This window comes from Drosophila innubila (genome assembly GCF_004354385.1).
Source record: "Drosophila innubila isolate TH190305 chromosome 2L unlocalized genomic scaffold, UK_Dinn_1.0 4_B_2L, whole genome shotgun sequence".
Classification (NCBI taxonomy): Eukaryota; Metazoa; Arthropoda; class Insecta; order Diptera; family Drosophilidae; genus Drosophila; species Drosophila innubila.
Window position 1 is genome coordinate 19374357 of NW_022995372.1, and position 17389 is coordinate 19391745.

Consider the following 17389-nt stretch of genomic DNA (forward strand, 5'->3'; position numbering starts at 1 on the left):
CTCGTTGCTTCCACGCACAGCGATCTTCACTGTACTTGTAATCTGTATAACTTCAAAGCAGCTGAAGCGCAATGTCGCGCCTCTGTGGATTTGGATATGGATTTCTGCTAGCCATGCTGCAGTTGCTCCAAACGGCATCGTCCATGAAAGGTAAGTCGACTGCTTGGCCAGTTAATTAAATGTTACGCTCTTGAAATCAGAGTCACAGTAGCTGCTGTTGGTGCTGCTGCGACACAGAACTTAATACCGAGCAGCAATTGCATGGCATAAACATGCGATTTATCATGGCAAATGATCAACGCACGATTTATGCTCATTACAAATATGGCCAACCACGAATTGGCCACAAATCCAACACTCGAGCAGAAGCTGCCGAGTTTTCGAGCTGTCGACTTGCTGTTGCTTTGCCAGCAACGTGGGCAATGTCCAAATTGCATTTACTTAGCTGCCAACAAATAAATAAAAGTCAAAATAAAGAGTTGCAAATGGTGCAGTCACAGTGGGTAGCAAAATGCCAAAAAAAAAAAAAGAAGCTGCACAGTGTGCAACAAATAAAACCAAAGAAAGCCTTTATTTTAGCTTTCACACAGACACAGCTTACACATACACATAGCTTTGAAAGCTCACCAATACCAACAGTAATATAAATTAAATAGTAGTTATCTTAAAAGTTAATGATAATTAGGATAGCTAGATATTTATTTTCATATTTAATAATCTTGTGCTATAAAAGATAAGTGGTTTCATTAATCTAGCAATATCTGAAGTGATATACAACTAATAGACAATTAGATACCAATTATACAGCTTTAAATAATATACTGATTTCATATATTCGTTTGAAAACTTTTTAATAATGTCAAATTGTAATCAATTCTTTTTATAGCCCCAATATAAATTTAAAAATTCGTTTTAGCTTTGATTTTTTGGTCAATTTTTCGCTTAGTTTTATGCAATTTCCTGGCCAAGCCCGTGTCCAAATTGTGCAACTGTTTTGCTGTGGCTGGTCTTGTGCCAGATTTAAGCATTTTGTTAGTTAGGGCGCAACTTTCTCAAGCTCTGTGCGATCCATGGTAACTGCCTGGCCATAAAACCCAACTACTTAACTACAATGCGCCGTCGCATTGCACTTAACGCATTTTTCACGCTTGGCATTTAACTTGAGGCGCACTTTTGTCGTCGTTGTCGTCGATGTCTCCACTTTGTTTTCATCTTGCCTTTGCGGCACACCACAAAACGTTGCAAGCCACAACAGATACAAACTTACACAAAAACAGACACACACACGTACAGAATGCTGCCATGCTCTTAATTCTCAACACTATATATAAGTATAATTATATATGCACACATACAAATATGTAGAATGGATATATATTTTTGGTTGTTTGGTCTTGGGGCGCAAATGTATTTTTAATGATATTTTTAGTTGGCACGTGACGTCACTTTGGAAGACACTACACAACGTTGCATGATTCATACGAGATCGCACACTAGATGCGAATTTTCACTTTTTATTTGTGTTTGGTTCATTTGAATTTTCACAGAACTTTTATTTATACAGCATAAAATGTAAATCATTTACACGCGCAACGCATTGTGCCAATTTGAACACTTTTAACACACACAGGCGCAGATACAAATGTATCTGTATATGTAGCTGACTACTGCGAGTATCTGGTGCGCCATATGCTGCTGTTCTCTTGATTATTCATTATTTGTATACCCTGTAAGCTGAAAATGACTAAAAGGTAAAGCAAAACACATGTATAGGCATATTTTTGATCAGTTTAAATAAGCGTAGTAATATAGTTGTTTTCAAGTCTTGAAGGACTTTTAAACTATCTACATTACAATATCTAAATTACAATTAATGTTTGAATAGTGTCTTATAACAATCGGTAAGTATTATTCTCATCAGAAAGAATTTACTTTTCCTATTTTAAGGTTAGGCCCATTAGGTATCTATTAATTAAGCATTCCCTCTTAATTTCTTTTCTTTAAACAAATAACACCACATGTTAACTGACAGCTCGCAAAAGTCGTGCAGACTTGCATTGAAACTTCTTAAAATTATTTTGGCGACATCCGTTGTCCATTGTCAACCTCATTGCATGGATTGTCATCGCAACCGGATTCGAGTCATGTGAGAATTTGTCTTTTTGTCGATTGCCATTGCTCTATTATCATTTCTCGCTGAAAGGCAAAAAACAAGACACAAATTAGAAAAAAATATCGAAAGCATACTAATAATTGAATTTTATGTGACCCCGGGGTCTAATTAGGGTGCGATGCGACTTTCCATGCACATTCCACATGTTTATCTGTCCGCGGCCTGGCATGCCATAAAATTGAATGCTAAGGCAAATGGGTTCTTAAATATGTTTGCTATATCGTAATGTCGGTTTTATTTGATTTAAATTGATCTCTAAAGCCGTAGAATGAAGCTATAAAAAATGTTTTGAATAAAACACTCCCCAGGGGAAAATCGTATTGCTTGTGAAAATGCTTCAACTCTCGCTTAGTCTTTCAACTGTCTATAAAGATCAAGTTGGATCCGAAATATGTTAAAAAGTAAGAGTGAAAGATGAATTTTACAGTCTTAATAGCATCTACTAATAATGATAATTAACACAGTTATACAGCTGAGTTTAACATCTGCTGCATTCCATCTTAAACATAAAGGAGTAATCAGGGAAACAAATTTCTACAGAATTTTCTGAAACTGTAATAATGATATTTTATTGATCTGAAATCAGTAATTATTAGGCCTGGTATAGTATTATTTTTGCTACATTACTACTTAATCGAGCTATGAAATTTGTATAAATTCTAAGGCTCTTTCAATAGGAAAATCCAACAGAAAGTTTAAAATTTAATACTATGAAAAATTAATGTGTCTTAGACTAAACTCCCAATTAGTTCGAGTCCATTAAAACTGAGACAAACTCCATAAATTTGGACTGCAACTCGTGCAATTCGCTGAACATCACGAAGTTGGCTCACAAATCACATAAACTGTGACATTATTAGGCAAATTAGCTTAAAGAAAATGCAAGAAAAATTATAAATTGTCAATGTCAGACGAAATGTTGTAATAAATGCCATGAAACATGAAATACAAGCAAAATTCCAATACCTTGTAGGCCACCGAAGAAGCATTAATTAAAAGCCAAAAAGAAAATGAAGATGCAGATGCAGATGGAAAATAAAAGAAATTCCGCTGTGTGGCCATCAAAGAAAATGCATCAAATGTTGGAAGTTGAATACTAAATGCGACATATAACTCAAATAAAATAAACATTGGCCATAACATAAATATGCGGTACCTTATCCAAGCGGCAGAGTTGCATGTTGCACGTTGCAACGGCAAAGATGAACATAAATTTGACATTAGATAGATAGAGAGTGGAGGGGGGGAGGAGTTGTGTAGTGTGGACCATGTCACATGGCACCGCCATGGCAACTTGCAACTTGCAACGCATCTGTTGCCATAATTCTTGCAACGCGCTGCTTGGGCAACTTAACAGATGAGCTGAGGGGATGCGTTGGTGTTGCCTGATGATGTCTCATTTGTTGCTGCCGCTGACTGTTGAATGCAAATTGCTTTTGTTGCTGCAGTTTTGTTTATTCAAAAGCGCAACGCCTGCGCATCTTTTTTTTTATCACTTTCAATTTTTGATTCAATAATAAACCGTAACGATATCTTAATCTGGGTCAACTCAATGTGTTGGGAAAGTGTTTTTTAGGATTTTCCGCCAGTTTTTGACGCCTGATTGCCGCTAATTGGCGTCAAAACGACTCTGCCAACGCAGACAACGCTGACATCAACTTCGGCGTCGCGACGACTCCGATCACAACAACAATAAACGAAATTATTTGTTTCTCATTTTGCTTTGTTTATCTTGTTGACGGTTGTCAGTCGCGATTGTCTGTGTGTGTGTGTGTGTGTGTGTGTGTGTGTGAGCCTGCAACATTTGTGTGCAACTGTTTGAACTGTTTGTTCAAGCAGCTCAAAAATACATCTAAATACATTTATTTGGGTTAGGTCAATACGAGAGCGTATGTCCAAGAGAGGTTGGGAACCAATGTTTGTCCAACAAATTGCTGTCAAAGTTGATGCCGCCATGCATATAAATATATGTATTATTGAAAAATTACCAAAATAACTCAAATTTTAAATGCAGCTTTAGTAAATACGCCCCCAAAAGTGACAAATTTATTTTCTATATAATTTATTTCACAAGCGTTGGATATTATGCTCGAATACAGAACAAAAATCATGTCTTTGCCTTGAAAAGAAGACGTTGTAAAAAAAAGAATACAAATAGGCTAAATTTAGCTGAAGAGAGTAGGTTTTTTCTTTAGGAAGAAGTTGAAGCAAAAGGAAGAAAGCATCTCCAAAAAAACTTAACTTGGGCCAAGCAAATAATTTCAGAAATTTTATTAATCTAATCGACACAGGGAAAATAGAAAAAAGTTTTTTTTGCCTAAACAAAAAAAATGTTTAGTTACTGAAACAAAGTATACATTTTAAAAAATAAATAGCTCAACGATTAGTAAAAATTTCGAATAGAAAACAAAGAAAAATACATATAATAAATAGAAATATCTAAAATTAACAATATATACTTAAATAGCTACGAATAAAATCTTAAATAAATTATATTAAGACTATTACTATTAAATAAAATTTAATCTTGAAAATTCACGATTTTTTGTATATAAATATCCTAAATATATGTTCGCATATATCTTAGTTTATATGCCAAAGCCGATCATAAAATAGTAATTCCTAAGATACACTAGCAAGAGCAGACCCTGTAGAATGAGGGCAAAAGATATTAGCAATGAGATCAATGCAAACAAGGCGCACAGCTAATTAAGCAAATCAAGTACAAGATGGATCTGTAGATAGATAAATAAGAGATAGATTGTCTGACTGACAGAGTGCATAGACATTGACTGACAAGCTGACAGACAAGCTGGCCAAAGAGCTGGACAAATTTGTTATGCACGTACCATGAGTACGTCTAATGTGTAGCTAGATTGCCAATCAACTGGTTGCAACATGCCACATATAATATGGGAGGAGTACGAGTATATCTGATGTTATGTCCATTTCAATTTGAATTTAAATTTGTGATATTGTTACAGTTTCACTATTCGGCGATGGTTACGTGTCGATGCCGCTGCAGGAGGCCAAAATGTCAACGAACATACGCGTCAAGTTTCGCACCAAGCAGGAGGATGCATTCCTCTTTTTGGCCGCCGGTCGTACCGATTATTGCCTGCTGCGTCTTGAGAATGGCCTCATCAGTTTTAGCTATAAAATTGAACGGGATGTGGTCCAGGTAAGCAATTTTCGTACATACCATTCCCATTTCCATTCAACCTGTTGCATATTTCAACTGGCAACAACTCGATACTTATTCCGGTTGCTTTTGCAGCTGCGTTCGCCGAAGAAGCAAAAGCTTAACGACTTGGAGTGGCACGATGTGGCCGTGCAACGTTTCGAGAATAATGTTACCCTGCAGGTGGATGGTCACATTATGCGCAAACAGCTGCCAAACGATTTGGCCGCACTCAACGTACATTTTGGCACCTTCCTTGGCGGCGTTGGCGATTTTACGGCCGAGTTTCTCAATGATGTCATTGGCTTTCGTGGTTGCATCTCCGATGTGAGTGGCATTAACAAGCGTCCATAAACTGACATAAGCTAATCCATTTGGCTTATTTATATAGGTATTTTATAACAACATCAACATTATAAAGCGTGCCAAAGATCGCACGGGACACACGACGAGCACGGGAGTCTCTTGGACTTGCAGCAATGAATTTGATGGCGGAGTTCAGGATAGCATCAGTTTCTTGAGCAATGATTCCTTTGCTCTGATGCTCAAGGAGTCGCATGCCGAGGGAGAAACGTGAGTTTACAATACCTCCGAGTGGGTTAATATTGAGTTTATGCTTTAGGCGAAGAAGCTTAGCTATGATTATTTGAATATTCGAATTTTAAAAAATTTTGGTGAAATACTTCATCACTTTTGGTTACTTTTAAATTTAAAAAGTCTTTCAAAGCTCTACTTAGAGATACGTACACTGAAAAAATACTAATTCTACACTAATACTAAGAATATTAATCTAATAAATCAAAGTTCTAAAAATGTTAAATTATAAGGAAAGTATAAGTAGAAAAACCGCTTCAGTTGTGAAGCGGTAGGCGCCGGTTCGAATACCACTCGTAACAAATTAAAATAACACTTATAAAATTACCAAGAAAAAATAAAATGTCGTAAAAAAAAATAAAAGTCAAAATTAATAAAAAAAAATTAGAAACTTAAAAAATCATTTTTAAATATTTTTTTTTTAGTTTTAAGAACATTTGTTCTAAAAAAAAAACTTAGTCTTATTTAAAATGTTCTTAAAGCATTTTTAGATCAAAATTCTTAGTTTTGAGACCAAAATTTTGACTTTAGAACACTTTTTTTTATCAGTGTAGATACTGTAGAAAATGTTTGTGAGTTCGAATAAATATTATGATAAAGTATAGAATATACAAGAATTTAAGGAAAAAGTCTCTGAGCGACAATGAACTGAACGTTCTGTACAAACTTTAATTTTCTTTCCATGAATGGCTTTCATTGATTGTTTATGGAAATAGATATGAAGAATTAGATAGGACTAATCTCATGTAATCCATTGACATTGCAGACTCTCATTTCAATTTCGAACGATGACGGAGTCGGGAACGGTGTTCTTCAATGGCGGCTATGATTTTATGCTGCTGGAAATTGAGGATCAGAAACTAAAGCTGACATTCAACAAGGCCGGCAGCCTGGTGCAGTTCATGACAAATGAGACCATTTCGGATGGCAAATGGCATCGTGTGTTGTTGAGATATAATGCTGTCATGGCTGAGCTGGTGCTGGACGATGGACAGTTGACTTATCGTGGAGATCATGCTAATGACACCAAGACGAGCATAAATCTCGAGAAGAGCGTCTTCTTTGGCGGCGTGCAGGAGGAGATGCGTCGTCGTCTAATCAACAAAGGACTGCGCATCAATGAGATCAGTTTCAAGGGATGCATGAGGAACATCCATGTGAATAACTTGGCATTGGGTTTCGGGGAGATGACAATCTCAAGGCAATTGGCATTGAACTGTGTGTGGAAGTATCCATGTGTGGAGCACAGTCCTTGTTTGAAGAGCGGCATTTGCAGTCAACATGGCGTGGATGAGTTTATATGTTATTGTGATCAATCCTACTGCATTAAGGCGGACTTTCAGGGGCCTTTCAAGGTAAATTATCTCCAGACCAACTAGGAAAAGCATCTGCTAATCTTTATTCTTTTCAGATCTTTACGGAAACGAGTCCCGAGCTGGAACTGCTTTATGTTTCACCCATACAGCTGCTGGAAGGCGGCACGGTCTTTCTCACAACTCATATTATAAACGTACTCCTCGACATGCGTCGTTATCCCAGCCTCAGTGAGCAATCCATTTCATTTCATGTGGTGCAGCAGCCTAAATATGGACAGCTCCTTCAATATTCGCAAGAGGGGTCAAACTTTGTGCCCTGTCGTACCTTTAAGCACGTGGATCTGGCGACGGATAGGATAAAGTATGTGCACAATGGATTGGAGAACTTTAATGATCACGCCACGCTGGATATGCAGATTCATGGCGATGTCCATAAGATACCCGGGAATATTCTCGGAAAGCATCGGTTTCTAATCCATGCGAATATAACAGCAGTGAATGATCCTCCCCAGCTGCAGTTGCATTCTCACAAGATTCTGCGTGTTATTGAGGGCATCGAGCGTATACTTGATGTGGACCTGTTCAACATTGTAGATCCCGATAGCGATCCCAGTGATCTGATCTACACAATTATGCCTTCAACGGTTTCCCAAGAGGCTTTTGGTCGTTTCATGGTGGGTGGCATTAACACGATGACCTTTTCCCAGGCGAATGTCAATCTGGGTCAGGTCTCCTATTTGTACAATTCCACGACAACTGAATCTTTTAGTTATCAACTGCTGCTTCATGTCTCCGATGGCATAGAGACCAGTGATACAGTCTATTTACCCGTCTCAGTGCATCCTTTAGAGCTGCGAGTTGTTAACAACACAGGACTCATCATGATCCACAAGAATTCTGTTCTTTTAACACCCGCCAATCTCTCCATTGGCACGAATGCCGTCGATGAACATATTGATATACGCTACGATATTGTAAAGCCTCCCCAACATGGTGTGCTCCAGCGTCTCCGACAGATTGACGGCACCTGGGTGAACGTGGAATGGTTCACCGATAGCCAGTTGCTGCTGGGACAAATTCGATATCTGCACAACAGCGATTTCCCTTGGCAAGATGAATTCAAGGTGCGTATTTGTCAAACGGGCAGCCAACACTGTTAGCAATTGCCTAATCAATGTAAAATAGTTTTATAATGGGCGAAAAGTGTGACCATAAACGTTATTAAAGGAAAAATGTGCAGGGAAAAGTGTAGATAAAATTGACAGTGATGGAAAAAAATTGTACTTTACAATTTTGTAAAATCAAATAGGTAAAATAATAATATTATTGACTTTTCTCAAGGGAATCGGTTAAGGTTTGACAAGGCTATGACAGCTTAAAGTTTTTGAAGAAAGCATGCAACAAAATGGACAGTGATGGAAGAAATTTAATTAAGTTATCCAATTTTAAAAATAAATTCAATTAATGGCTTCCGCAAAGATTAAATTTTCGATTACCAGCCAGAAATAATCTACAAATCACAGGAACCTACGCAAAGTTTTCTCAATTGTCACTACAAGATTTTCTCTAAATATTTTTCTATAAGAACACCAATAAATGGATTAAAAATCTCATTTACACCTAAGAAAATGCATTAATTATATAACGAAGCTATCTCTTAAATTGGTAAAATATTTGTTACTAATTAAAAACACATTAGAAATTCTGTTATCACTATTGAGGGGCTCTCTCCTCAACACCCTTACAATTCCTTAAATTCCTTACTTCAAATATAAATGTACACCTTACATCATACTAATTATGTCACTTCCTAAACTCTCACAGTTTATTGCCTCGTTTGGCTTTGTGACGACACAAACCTTTGACTTTCGGATAACATTTACTCGACTGAAGATCGCCTGCAATTCACCTCCGATCATAGCGATCAATGGAACTCGGGAGTTTCTGTTGACCAACAAACTGTTGAGCTATGAGACGGTACCAATTGGCAGCTTTCCCCGAAATATCATCTATAAGATCAGTAAGCCGACGAAATATGGCGGCATCTATGTGGAGGGATCACGTAAGGCGGCCAAGCAGATGGACTCCTTTACGCAGCAGGACATTGACAAGCGTCGCATTCATTACAAGACTCATCACAGTTGTTACTCGAGTTTTACGGATCATCTGGAATTCGTAGTGTCCGTGGCGGAGTGCGATGATGTGGTGGGCAAACTGCAGATCATCTTTAATCCGCTGGAGGAGCTTATACATAAGCTGCACTTTCAGAAGTTCGATGTCATGCAGGTGCAGGAAGGTGAAAGGGCATTGATCACTAAAAACCACTTCCAGATACGATTCAACATCTATGAGAGTCTACAGTTCCAAGTGTCGGTGCCGCCATCTCATGGATTGGTCTGTAAATATGATGAACACACGGGATTGACAACTCCTGTGGAATTGTTTACACTGGAGCAACTTTTCCGCAACGATATCTATTATTGTCACGATGATACGGAGTCCACGTTGGATGGGTTCGAGCTGTTGATACTCTCTAGCGATGAGACAGATCTCCAGTTTGTGGCTAATATGGAGGTGCACATCAAGCTGGTCAATGATAATGAACCCTATCGCAGTGCTGTGGAACGTGTCTTCCATGTAGTCCGCAATGGCATTCGCACCCTTAATCCAACTGTGCTGCAATATCTCGATGCGGATGTGAACACAAATCACACGGATATCCATTTCACCCATGTGTCGAGTACAAATGGCGCCTTCTACAAGTCGGGACACTTTATAGACACTTTCAGTCAGGATGACATTGCCAATCGCAGGATAATGTTCCAGCACAGCGGACCAGATGTGGGCACCGCCTCTTTCATAGTCACTGATCGTGAACATGAGGTGAATGGTCAGCTGGAGATTCGTGCCTCCGATCCCTTTGTCTCCATGTTGCCAGCGAATGCTTCTATTGTGCAAGAGGGCAAGTTTGTTATCCTTAAGAATAAGGACTTTGTGCTGGAAACCAATTTGGATATGAAACTAGATGAGATCTACTACGAGGTGATTAAGCCGCCTTCCTATGGCATTCTCATGTACCTCAGTGGACAACCAGGAGCGGCAGAGAGGGAGAATGGGACAATAATGCATAAGGCGACCAATTTTACATCCTTGGGCAACTTTACCCACATGGATATAGAGCGAGAACGTCTGGTCTATTGGAATACAGAGATAGCATCGATGGATAAAGTGAGGTGAGTAAATAATAAAAAAGTAAACCATCCAGAAGAGATATTAATCTTTTTCCTACGTTTCAGATATCGCGTGCATATTAAGAATATTACAGCCGAAGGCGAGGTCATATTTCGGATATATCCCTCGGCCTATTGGGAACCCCTGCAGGTGAAACAGAATCACACACTCTACGTGGAGGAATCAACGAGTGTGTTGATCTCAAGGGATATTTTAGAGGTATTTAGGAAGGAAATTAGGGAAACTTCTATTTTCTATTTTATATTTTCTATCAAGCATGAAATAATCCGACTTTATCTCTTCCTCAGGTCGTTCATCCAAACATCTCACCAGGTGATATAACCTTCTTGGTTACATCTTCACCGATGCATGGTTATCTTGAAATGCAGTCCATGTCTTTTGACGATGAATACAACTGCAAGGTCTTTGATCAATCCTCCGTCAACACGGAAAAGATGTTCTATATCCAAGCAGGAGTTAATCAATCCTCGGATTACTTTGTATTCGATGTGACCAATGGCATTACGTGGTTGCGTCAACTGATGCTGAAGATTATCATTATTCCAGAGAAGCTTTACATGCACACGAATATCATCTCGGTTGTGGAGGGAAAAATGGTGCAATTGAGCGCTACAGATATTCAACCCTATTCGGAGTACTATCGGGGCAAGATATTGGAGTATATAGTCACTATAACACCTAATTCGGGGCATATACTTGCGGGCAGTTCAAAGGTCAAGCGATTTACGCAAAAGCAACTGGAACAGGGAAGCATTCAATATGTGCACAATGGCAGTGAGAATGCAACGGATACTCTAACAATGATCGCCATGGCCAGGAACAAGGAGAGCGTGCCCTTTGAACTGGAGTTTGCTGTAGTTCCTGTCAATGATGAGGAGCCCATGATGGTGACCAATACAGGTCTTCAGGTTTGGAATGGTGGGCGTTATGTCATCAGGAATACAGATCTACGTAAGTTTAATCATTGTCTATTTCTTCTCCCTGTCTATTTTTCTACCTCTCTAACTTTTTCCGCCGTTCCCTTGTTTTGTCCAAATTTCCTAATTATTATGTTCGAATATTCCCTCTCTTTCTCCCGTTTGTATATTTTTCCTTTATATCTAATTCTGTCTATCAATTTATCAATGTCTCATCTTACCAATTTTTTCTTGTTTATTTCTCTACCCATTAGTTGTCCAGGATTATGATACTCCCCCAGAGAATTTAACATACATTGTGAATTACGTTTATGGAGGTTACTTGGCCGAAAAGTCTGCAACCCTGCACAAGATCGAGCACTTCACCCAATCCCAAATCAATTCCGAGAAGATCTACTTTATACACAACGCCAACTCAAGAAAAAACGAACTCTCCTTCCTGGTCACCGATGGACTCTTTAATACCAGCACTCAATTGCTTAATATTGAGATCAAACCCATTGAAATCCTAGTCGAGCACAATGAGAATTTGCATGTCTTTCCCTCACTAAGAAGCAAATTCTACGCGATCATTTGCACTTCAAGTGCTCGGATGAGGAACGTGAGATACGCTATAATATTACAGTGCCTCCCAATTTGGGGCGCATTGTCAACGAGTATTTGGGCAATGGATATGCCAAGGAAATCAGCGAATTTACCCAGAACGATGTGGACAACGGACACATCTTCTATGAGCACACGGCAGTCATTATGGAATTCCGCATCAATGATTCCTTCTTCTTTGACGTGGTGGCCGAGCGCAGTGATCGCCTTTTGGATCAGAAGTTTAATATAGAAATCTCAGTATCTTCTGGAGGATTACTACGATTTTTGCCTGTTTCAAAGTTAAATGTGGATGAAGGAGGTTCTGTGCCAATTAAGCTGGATTTCTCCAAAATTTTGGAGTACTTAAAAACGCGAGCTGGCATTAACAATCCGGAATTGTTTATCGAAGCGGCACAGAAGCCCACACATGGCAGCATTGGGCTGGGACATGAGTTTAAGCCCATGCAACGTTATCATCCAAGTGATTTCTTTACCAAAAAAGTATATTACATACACGATCATACGGATACCTTAGAGGATACTATACTTATGGGAGTGTACTTGACACAGGGGTAAGTTGACCTAAGACTGATTAAAAAATTCTATTCTTTTTATTAACCTACTTTTTTGGCTTAAAAATTCAAGCTAAAATGAAAACAGTTAAGAAAATAAATTATTTGTTATTAAATTAAGCCAAGTTTAAAACCAAACCATTTAACCGAACCTTTTTCATAGATTTGGAGGCTTGCAACCTGGTTTAGATAATGAAATCTATATGCTTATCTAATTTCTCTCCTTTCAGCAATATTTTTCTGTGTAATCTAACCATTCCGGTTTCCATCAATCCCATCAATGATCAACCCTTTCAACTGATTACCCATCTTCCCCAAATGGTTGTGGTTGAAGGAGAGAATCGCACCATAACGCGAGATGCTTTACTCACAGAGGATAAGGACACGCCTCCAGAGGAAATAATATATGATGTGATGAGCGGCCCTACGTTGGGAGTACTCAAAAAGCTGAATAACAATGGGCAGCCCGAGGACCTGTTGGTCTTCTCCAATCAGTTTACACAGGCGGATGTCAACAATGATCGCATTATTTATGTGCACTTTGGACAACCGCAGTCGACCACCTTTTGTTTTACAGTCACGGATGGTCAGTTTAATCCGGCTTATGAGATCTTTACAATTAAAGTGGCTCCGATAAGTCTGCTGCCAGCTGTTTCACAGACTCCAGTGAGTCTGCAGCAGGGCTCGGACAAGGCATACATGAATTTGGAGCATATTGGGCTGAGCACCAATGTGAAAGTGGATCGACTGGCTTATAACATCTCCAATTCCCCGCTTTATGGCATCTTATTGTACAAGAATCAGCCAACATTGAGATTCAGTCAGCAGCTGCTGGAAACATCACAGATTACGTACATGCTAACGGATTCTCTGCGATCCAATGACACGTTTCAGATCAGTGCCTATGTGCCAGGAACTAACTATGCTGCCCAGGTGGATGTTGTGGTGATGGTGGAGCCGGTCATAAAGATCAATGACATTGATATGCGTGAGGCAGAGTCCAGTTCCAGTGCGGCTGGTGGCAAGATCAGATTGAGCAGCTCCCTGGTCAATGACAATCCACTCTCGCTCAAGCTCAACAAGTTCAATCCCAAATTTGTCATCACTCGCATGCCAGCCACGGGTCAGCTGAGGAAGATCATACGGAGCAGCAGCAATGGAGCAACATTACTTACTGGAACCGATGCGCAGAACGAACGCTCCACCAACATCTTCTCGTACAAGGAACTTCGCAGTGGTGTCGTCTACTTTGTGCCACATGCTTCCGTGGATGAAACGGAGGCGGAAAGCGACAGTTTTGATTATCAGCTCATTATCAAAACAGTGCAGCCGGCACAGGCCACAGTTTCCATTGAGTATCGCGCCCAGGCTCTCGAAACGGAGACTGTGCATTTGGGAAATGCGGATATATCCATTAACTATCTGGCTGTGGGTTGTGCTCTCTTTATCCTACTCATTTGTCTGCTCATTGTGTTGCTGCTGCTGAAGATGAGGAGTATGCGGAAGCGCAAGGCAGATATATCCAAGGATCAACCGCCAGCGTTGCCCTGTCCACCGGATTTGACTTCAGTCAGTCCACAGCATCATCACCATCATCTTCACTATGCCAGCTCCGAGGCGGACTCTGTGCCGGCAACAGGAAACTCCACTCCGCTGCCGGGATTCAGTAATATCCCTCACTGCAAAATAATACCCGTGGAATCGTTTAAGCACGAATATCCCGATTACGATCCGGATGAGGATGAAACGGACGATCAATGCGATCCACAGCAAATGATGCTGCCCCAACGCTATAATCCCTACCATGTGGATCACGACGCCTGGAGTTCATCCTGCGACATGGCCAACGATTTTGCTGGCTATGCTTCCGTTCCCCAAAGCATCTCCATATCCGGTTCCGTCAGTTCGCCGCCTTCAGCGCCGCCCACAAATCCGTTGCTGCGCCGAAATCAGTATTGGGTCTGAAAAAAGAATGAGATTGCGGCAAATTAGTCTTAGCTTATTTATTTACGTTTAGACTTATGTAAGTTTAAGGCTGATTTATGAGATTCGCACGATTTAGTTGTAAGCAAATGGACTTTGTTAGTTTTTATTAAGCATTTTATAACATATCGAAAAGCTATTTAATTTAGTTGCTTTTACAAATTTTGCCATATATAGATATATTTATATGTAGGAGTTTCACTCGTTAGCTATAACATTTGCCAACTTTCAATATAAGTCTTAAGCTTTTATGTTAGAAAACAATTTGAATTGCGAATTATACATTTAAAATAAATGACAATATTTTTAAGCTTATATAGTAGTATTGTTTTATTTTCTTTCAGATTGTAAGTTGAGAATAGTATTCTAAATAAAAATTGAGTTCAGTGGTAAGAATTATTTACTAAATTTAAATTACAGCGCGCATTTTGCAAACACTGATTTTATATGTATTGGCCGACCGCCACAACTTATCGAAAATGTCAAGCTGGCTTATCGATTACATTACTATTGTATTTTTTTTCGATAAGAAACTTAAAAAATACTAAAATGATTTATCGATCGGCAACTGTTGGATTTAAATGTTTACTTTATATTAGGCAATGCTTATTTATATTTAAGGACATTGTATTCATAAATTAACTTAAGGTATGTATTTTTTCAGCTGTATTCATTATATCAATTGCTTATATGTATACAAAATATAAAATATCACTAGTTTCAATGTGATGCACACTGTTTAATTTGCTTTTGCAGCTGTGTGAATTTTTTAAGATGATAAAACTTAGAAAGCAGCCGGTGTACTCGGTGCAGGCTTATCAGCGACCGGCGTTACAACCATAGCCTGATTATCGTAGCCATATCCATAGCCAATTTCAGTGACGACAGTTGTTGGTGTTGTGCTATTTTCGGCCGGATAACGGGTGCTCACCGGAGTCGCCATGGTCATCACAGAGCCTTCAGCAGCGCCTGGTTGTAAAAGTAAAAATTAGGCTGGTTTCTCAGGTAGTCACATAATTGCCACTTACCTGCCACACTGTAGATATTTGAGGGCGCCCGCTCAATGTCATGGTGTATGGCACTGAGATTCTGTATTGTCGTGGCATTTAGATCCTTGCCATTGGCATTGCTCTGATATGGCTTGGACAGCAGTCTGGCCAGCATCTTCTGAATACACCGCTTGTGTCGCAGCCAACTCAGGAACTTGACCAGATAACGTATGACAATCAGTATTAAAAGTATGCTCAACAGCAACAGTATGAGATGCTGTGTGTTCTTTATACTGTTGATCTCGGCTTTAAGTGGCTCATATTGGTTGTAGGCTGTGAGGGAAATATAACAAGATTTTTTTGATTAAAAACTACGTGTACACAAAACAAGACAATTTAGACTCTTCTCATAATGTTTATAACAACTCGATTCACACAGCAGTCGAAATTCAAGCAAATATAGCCTAATGTTTTCCTTATGTTAGACTCTACGTATTAGAAAAAACTTTAGTATTAGAAAAAACTCTAGCTACGTGACCACGATAAATAATATTAATAATATTGATAATAACTACTTGAGTGTAAATAGCTTTTGTACAGAGTTCAAACAAAAACAGAACAGAATCCCAATTCAAATGCAAAACAAATTTATTTTGCAATACGGAAATTTCAATTTCACTTTTGCTTAAACTTTTCAGGTCCAGACATTTTTTTATCAAATTAAACAGAAAAGTGCAAGATTTGCGTATGTATTTTTTAATGGAATCTTATAAACAGCTAGTTATCACCCTTGTCAGAGTTCTGTTATTTGCATAGTCAACAAAACAATGAGCTAATCATTTGTTAAAACAATCAACGATTAATTGCTGTGAACCTTAGCCACAACTCGAATGGAAAACCAATTGTGATGTAATCGATGGGGAATGTAATTGATGTACTCACCTGAGCATTCCTTGGCACACATATCCGCATGATAGTTATGCGATTTGGCATCACAAATGGTGCTACAATGCGCACAGCTCTCGGAAAAAGGGGAGCAAAACTCATCCACGGCATTACAGATCTTGCCATGACAATCTCGACTTAAAGTCGATCCTTGGATATTCTGACCTGCAGCTGAAGTCACCAGTGAGAAACTTGGCAGCAATGAGGCTCCAATGGACAGAGACAATGGACGCATTTCCTTGGCTGACATCAATGATAACTTTTCTCGAAGATTTCCAATTGCTTGATTTGATTTATAATTATTTAGACTTTGTTTATGTCAATTGTTGTTGTTGCTGATGTTTACATAACGTTAACGAGCACTGATGTATCTTCAATATATTTGTGGCTCTTCTGAAGCTGTTTCTTTGTAGCCACTTGGCTATGATTCATAACTTGCCCCTCCCCGTTCCCCGCTCGTTGAACTTCTTTCTTTAATTGTTGACTTCGTCTCGTTTTGGCAGCAACAAACGTTGAGTTCCCTCTTTGAGTTGAGTGTATTTGGCAGACTGTCCTTGTATGTGTGTGTGTCTGTGTGAGCCGCTTTTAAAACGAGTTTAGCTTTTACAAATTCTTCGAGTTTTATTTGTATTTGGCAAACTTCCAATTGTTGTTCCAACTGTGCACTTGAATTTCTATACATTTATTAATAGTTTGTAATATTTTGTACACTTTTTTATTGCTATTATTGTAAAAAAAAATTGACGTAAGATATTTTTCCTTCAGCCGCCAGCGACTCGCTTTGAGCCACACTCAATTCGATACTGGCAACAGCAACGATCGCGCATCGGAGTGTTACCAACCAGAGCTCGAACTGCACACAGATACACACATACCACACAC

The 17389-nt window shown here is 39.0% G+C and overlaps 2 protein-coding genes across 2 annotated transcripts; one reads left to right on the plus strand and one right to left on the minus strand.

Moving 5' to 3' along the window:
* The first annotated feature begins 71 nt into the window (after positions 1–71).
* On the plus strand, positions 72–14886 carry LOC117779663 (chondroitin sulfate proteoglycan 4). The gene is given in 12 exon segments (XM_034615929.1): positions 72–150; positions 5158–5354; positions 5451–5681; positions 5746–5927; positions 6715–7303; positions 7360–8388; positions 9089–10497; positions 10561–10714; positions 10804–11467; positions 11688–11975; positions 11978–12590; positions 12821–14886. Coding segments are annotated over 12 exon segments (7170 nt in total). The 3' UTR covers positions 14556–14886.
* A 258-nt stretch (positions 14887–15144) lies between these two features.
* On the minus strand, positions 15145–17334 carry LOC117779662 (protein grindelwald). Its single transcript, XM_034615928.1, has 3 exons — positions 16505–17334; positions 15602–15895; positions 15145–15542 (listed from the first exon to the last, which is right to left on the minus strand). The coding sequence occupies exons 1-3, from the start codon at positions 16755–16757 to the stop codon at positions 15358–15360; spliced, it is 732 nt and encodes a 243-aa protein (XP_034471819.1). The 5' UTR covers positions 16758–17334; the 3' UTR covers positions 15145–15357.
* Between the last annotated feature and the right edge of the window lie 55 nt (positions 17335–17389).